A 6,699-nucleotide genomic window follows, 5' to 3' on the forward strand; every position below is an offset into this window, starting at 1 on the left:
TGGAAACGTGTAATGTCAGCAGCAACCAAGTCAACATGTGTTCATTTTTGGAAATCTAATTTTTTTCTTACCAAAATAGCCCAACTGTGAATGTATACTTTAAGTACTCATTCATCATTAGACACACACACACACACACACAAATGACACACAGTATATTTAAAAAATAATATCGTCATCAGTCCTTCTCTGTGTTCCTCCCCCTCTTGTGTCTGTGAGTGTTCCTTGGCATTTTTCTGTTTCCCAGCTCCCTCCCTTGCTGCCATCCTTCTCTCCTTGCCCATCTCTTGGTGTACTGTGGTCTACCTCTGCTTCACAGCAGGAAGTATGACTGACTGGATGCTGGCCAAGCTGGCACCCCCAACGGGCATTCTCCTTGCTCAGAAATTGAGCAGCTCCCTGCTCACCTCAAGAAGTTCATCTTGCCTTCTCCTGGGTGAAATTTCTGGAAATGGGATGATATCTTCATTTTGTGATGGTCTCCACTTGGAAAAGACCCACTCATCCTCTTGTTCTTGACTACTCTCCTGATCCATGTAGACAGAGGCACTGGTGGATGACTGGAAATCCTCATCCAGAGAAGAATCAGAGCACACAGTGTCGTCGTCTTCATCATCTCTCAGATTCTCTCGATAGGCATTAAGGTATCTCATTAGACCTTCCAGTTTCCAGACACTCTGGTTTCTCCTCCCTTGTGGGTTCTTGTCCACTGCCTGGTTGTCTCCATGGAGATCCACTGTAGCTGGTGAGTCTTCATAGGGGGAGCCCAGATAAACGTCCAGGACCCGGACGATGGGTAGTTCACAGAGCTGCTCTGAGTTGTCATGAATTTGTTCTCGTTTCCCCACGGGCATCCTTCCACTTTCAGTCACCCATGGCTCTTGTACAGGAGTGAGCAAGGAGCAGAAAGAATCCTCAGTAGTCGAATCTTCAGAGGAGGTACTGTCCTCAAAGGTGGGATAGCCTCCAAAGAAGTTCGGATTTGATTTGTCTTTGGAAATGCAGCCGCCTTTGTGGGCGAAGTTGCTGCTGTAGGATGTATCTTCCATGGTACAGAAATCCCAGTTTTGACTCAATCTGGAAACTGAAAAGAAAGAAAACCTTGAAATAAGATTGTGGTAGAGAGGCTTGATCTACCTATCATTCAGGAGAGTTGAATAAAAGTTGAAAAATACTGGAAAGTGTGAATTTGAAAAGAAATGCTGCTGTGATATGACGATTCAGAGGAAATGAGTACTCTTCATGAGAGAATTTGCTGATTTCCACAGAATCTTTCCTTTTTCTCCATACACCCTTACTTGTATGAATGCACCTTGTACATATATATATGCACATGTCCACATATATGTGGAGTCACATCAATAGAGAGATTATTTAATATGATAGCACAGCCAGTAAGAAATACATACATGAGTATTGTTTGATTCTTAACCCTAATCTTATTAATGCTGCTTCAGTGATCACTTATTTATGACCAATAAGTTACGTGTTCAAATTCCCTTAGATTTCTAAGACCTCCTTTCACAATTGTCTTATTAATCTCAGCCAATACTTCTTTATCGATCAATCTCTGGCTGCCTTCTCTTTCATATTCCTCTTTGTTGGATCAGTGGACCAAAGCTCACAAACACATTAAAGTCTTCAGATATTTGCTACTTAATTTCTCTATAGAGAGTATAGGTGTTTAAATGCCATCATCTGGTGGCATCCTTAATCCAGCCTTTTCAGTATGGCCCAGCATGTAAGTGGGGAGAGGCAAGGTACAATGTATCTTTCTGTCTCTGTCTCTCTCTCACTGTCTCTTTCTCTCTCTCTCTCACACACACCCACACACTCACATGGAAGATTAGTCACACTGAGCCCCGATTGCTGACCACATGAAGAGATGCTGCCAGATCCAGTGGCATAAGTCGGATAACGGAGGTCCTTCAGATCCTTCGTCCCAGTGGCTTCAACATCCAACTGTTAGAAGACTGTGTTCTGAGACAGTTGGCTACCATGGCAACAGAAGAGTCTTTTGCCATATGTGTGGAAGGAAAACTACAAGGACCTATGCCTTTATTTTGATTCAGTTCTTGCATCACTGTAACCAAAAAACATGATAAGAACTACTTAGAGGCAGTACAGTTGATTTGGGCCTCACATTTTGGAGGCCTCAGTAAATGGAAGGTGATATTATTTGTTCCACATTCATGTTGAGGCAGTACATCCTGAGGAGAGGGCATAGGGTAGGAGAAGTTCTCTATGGATGGTGTGTTAGGAAGCTGACAGAGAGGAAGGTTCCACAGGAAGAGTAGCACTTTTCAAGACACAGCTTCTGTAACCCACCACCTTCCAGCATGTCCTTCTTGCCTACAGTTTCCACTCAGTTGCACTGATTAGGTTATGCTCTCATAATCTACTCATTTTCCTCTGAATATTATTGCTTAGCTTGAGCTTCTAGGGGTCTGCTCATATACAATCATAACATTCTACCCCTGGTCCCTAATAGCTACTATCTTTCTCCTAGTAGAAAAATCATTTAGTTCCTTTACAAGAGTTCCATACTCTTAGCAGTTCCACTACTGCCCCAAAGTGATGTTCAAGTCCAATGTACCCTCTTGACTCAGAGTAAGATCTTGACCACAATCACTGGTAAAATCAAAAACAATTTTCCTATATCCAATATACAGTGGTACAGAGTAAATACTCCCTTTCCAGACAGGAGGAATGTGGTTGTGGCAGAAAAGGTTTGTGTCATAATTCACACCACCCAAACCCAGTATTTTCATCGACCTGGTCCCCTGTTTCTAAGAAAATCACCTGGGCTAGATGGTTGTGAGCCGTTTATTTGAAAGGGCTTTGTCAGCAGTTCCCATTTAAACTGACTGGTAGCATGCCCATGGGCTCTATGTAGACTGTATCTCTCTGTAGCACCTAGAATTTCTCTGGAGACAGTCATGTTATTGATATTTCTTAATGTCTGTTGTCTCCTTGTAGATTGAGTTTAAACATTTACTTTTATACCTGGGCTTCTCGGATGCAGTGTGTAGGGACTCTGGTTCTGCTTCACTTTGTCTGGTCTCTCAGACCTTTCAGTGTAAACCTGAATGGAATTTTTCATGGCCCCCTAATTTGAGCATTCTGCCTTGCAATAGATACATTGTCAGTTCGGTGAGGTTGAGTTGTGCTGCCAACTTGCCCAACACTTCAGGCAGCTAGGGTAATGGCTATAGCAAGCTGTGAGGGCCTGGGCAAATGAACATGGTGAAAATGGTTTCATAGTCCTGCGTTTCAGACAAGTCACCCACATATTCTGTACTCTAAAGAATTTGTTCTCCTGTACTCTGGACCGCTGTTTGGTGCGGTCTTGCAAATTCCTGAGTTGCTCTGCAGGCTTCCTTCCTATTGTCCCTGTACATAGTGCTGAGTACGTCTTCCAGAGGGGTTATCTCTTCAACATATACACCACCAGGGCCCTAGAGTCACACATTTTTCTTGATCACCTGTAAGTTTCTCAGTGTCTTTATGTTTGCTTCCTTCTCCTGACTTTCACAGTAAACCACTTATTACAGGACTACCTGCCCTGACCATACCACTGACAGAATGTTGTACCGTGTTGAAATTTGCTTTGTGTGATGCGTCTATCAGTATTAAACCTCACAGATGTCTCAGGACGTGGGCAAAAAGTACATTTTTTTTTTTTTTTGCAGATAAAACCATAGGTGCTCTCTAGTCCAATTCCTACCCAAGTCCTCATTTCCTTCTGAATCCTCATGAGAATAGTACCTAGTCCTATTGGCATTCTGCTTTCTGTACTCACACTAGCATAGCCCACTAAACTTCAATGACAGTGTTTTTGAAGGTTTTCCAGCTTGCATCTCTAAGGTTGTCAGCAATGTTCCTGGAAACCATTTCCACAGTCTTCTGAGCCACATGGACAAATCAGTCATAGGACAACCCTAAATCTTGTCACTAATTTCAGTTTCAGTCACCTTTTGCGTGTTGAGACCAAAACACCATAGAAGAACATCATAGAGGAGGAAATGTTGTTTTCTGGCTTAGAATTTCTGAGGTCTTAGTCCATAGATCACTGAATTCAATCCTGTGGCCCAAAAGTGAGGCAGTACCATCCAGGAAATGGCCTAGCGGAGGAGAGCTACTGAAGCAATGGTGGAGTTGGGAAGCAAAGAGAGAGGAAGGAGCAGCTGGAAGCACCGACCCTCCAGGTCATGCCCCTCTGTGATCCTCCACATTCAGCACTGTCTTACATACCCGCAGATATCTCAGTCACTCCCCTCCAAGCAGTATATGGGGATTATGATAGAGACCTCATAATGTATTGCTTCAATGTTCAGAGGAGTTTGGTGAGAGGCCTCCTATTCATAGCATAGGTTTGCTCCCTTAACGTGTTGCCAACATAGTGTGGTGGGTGAACATAGCTTGCAGAGTGAGGAAGCCATGCCATGATGTATTACCTGTTCATGTCCTGTCTGTGTCTAAGACATTTCACGTTCTTAGGGAAGTGGGAGTCTGTTTGTTGAGAGGAGAGCATCAGCTGCTCTAGGACAGGGTGATGTGCTGAGGAAAAGAACTTCCAGTGTCATGGAAGGTCAAAGAAGAGCCTCTCCTATCACCATGCCGGGGGAGAGCCGTGAGGGTATCAGGAAAGATGTGCCAGGCCCGATGGTTTGCTTCCTGAGATTTTCTGTCCGTTCAAAAGTTGCTGAGGTGAAAGAGAGCTAGTGTTGTGTGGAAGGGACCCAAGGAAAGGAAGGGTGAGCGCAAGAGAACGGACCTAGTGTTTGGGGAGAGTGCGTGCAGTGCGGTATGTGGGAGGGTGTCAGTGAGGAAGTGAGGACATGAAGGCCTTCCACCATAGCCAAGCAACCCTGATTTTGTCCTCTCAGTTGGTAAGGTGGTGTTCAGGTATCCCGTATCCCCCCAAGTTTTGAAAATTATAATGGAGTATTTGACATGATTTAAGCAGACATTCATTGAGTTTGACTGTGAGAACATTGAAGGTTGTATCAATGCAAATAGAAATATAGGTTTTTAGGGTAGGAGCTGGTGTGGGGAGGGGTTGAAGGAGAAATGTAGGAAAGCAAGTTGCAAAAGGAAATAGGTATTGCAGGAGCATCTGTGTGAGGAGGAGTGGAGGAGGATGTGGTGTAAAATTAGTGTCCCTAAGTACTCCCCACCGTGAAAGAGGAATTGGGAATTAATAAGGGGAAGAAGTTCAAGATGGGATGGTGAGTGTGGACAGGGGAGGGGATACATGTGGTGGAAAGTGTTTTATAGGAAATGCATCACGTCATTTCTTGAGTTCTGAGAACAGAGAGATATTGCTTGTGAGTTGTTGGAGGGGTGTGCTCTACAAGACCTCCATCTCCTTCAGTGCATTTCCAGCTGGGCTCAAGCTATATTCCTGAGCTTGAATCCTTGGGGTTTTGTACCATTTCTGTCCACTGTCTCTCTCTGTCTATTTCTGTCTTTATCCTATTTGTCCATGTTTACTTGTACCACATATTATCTGCCTTGACAGTGACCTCAGTTCCTGGAGAAGGGCAGGTCTTTGTGGAAGCATAACTTTGCTTGTGATTAGGGGCCCATCAAGTCCCCCCCCACATGATTTCCCTGATCCCCCATTAGGGGCTGCTGCTGATTTGACCAGAGCCCTGCTCACTTCCCTTCTTGATGTCATCAGGGAATGATTTGGAGATTGACCGACTCACGGTTCACCAATGACCCATCTTGCCCTTTGCCACGCCTTTGCCACCTGACCCTTTCCCATCCTTTAGGTACTCAGCACAGTCCATGTGATCAGCACATCCAACACCTTTCTTGGTTCCATTTCCAGTGTGAATCCTGCATGCATAGTGCCAGCACTTATGATCTGCGGTCTTAGCAAGAAGCTAGCTCATGGCATCGGAAAGCAAGGTCAGTGTACTGCATGCCAACTGTCCCCAGTTTAGAGTGTAAGCATCCCTTCTTGAGATTTTCAGAGTACTGAAGAGGATAGCATCTCATTTCTAGCTCCCCAGGGCAGTGTGACTGTCCCTATGCTACTCAGATGTGTGTCAATACCACAAAAATGACTGGTAGCAGATAGTATGCTAAGTGAATTCACTCTGGTGTTCATGGGAGATGAGCGTACCCTTGTTGATTTGATTTTCTGTTTCCCTCACGGTTTGATTGGACATTCGATAGTGTGCTAAGTATGCCAGGGAATGGGTTGAAGATTATCGACAATCTTGTAACACAACTAATCTCATTGTAGTCTTTTTAAATGCTATCATCTTTTACATATTTCTTTTGCCATTTAGAGGTTAAACCAGGTATTTCTGCTAGGCATTACTGGTATGAACCTCATTTAGATTTGTTGAATTCCCCATGTTCTGTGACCACGCTAGTGCAGGATGGGTCATTCCTTCCATTATTACTTAGGTGAGCATTTAAAGCCAATCATTGAAATGGTTGCCTAGCTCACAAGGTACATGTCCTTCCTTATTTGATTTCCAAAGTTCAGGCTGAACACGGGTCTTCCCAAGTGTCATGCTGACACTTGCAACACCAAATCCAGGCAACCGTTTCAACTCTTCCATTTCCCTGCTAGAATATTTTCTGCATCTTCTAAAACTGTTGAAAGGAAAAATTGCACCACTCTGTAGCTAGCAGGTGAGTGCCTATAAGATCCAGGCCCCATATCATGGTGCTTCT

General features: G+C 44.1%; 1 protein-coding gene across 1 annotated transcript; it reads right to left on the bottom strand.

Annotated features, from left to right (window-relative positions):
- Nucleotides 1-380: 380 nt before the first annotated feature.
- On the bottom strand, nt 381-1,049 carry LOC124982834 (uncharacterized protein C12orf71 homolog). The gene has a single exon (XM_047549741.1). The coding sequence runs from the start codon at nt 1,047-1,049 to the stop codon at nt 381-383; it is 669 nt and encodes a 222-aa protein (XP_047405697.1).
- Nucleotides 1,050-6,699: the final 5,650 nt, after the last annotated feature.

The sequence above is a fragment of the Sciurus carolinensis genome, chromosome 4 (assembly GCF_902686445.1).
Source record: "Sciurus carolinensis chromosome 4, mSciCar1.2, whole genome shotgun sequence".
Taxonomy (NCBI): domain Eukaryota; kingdom Metazoa; phylum Chordata; class Mammalia; order Rodentia; family Sciuridae; genus Sciurus; species Sciurus carolinensis.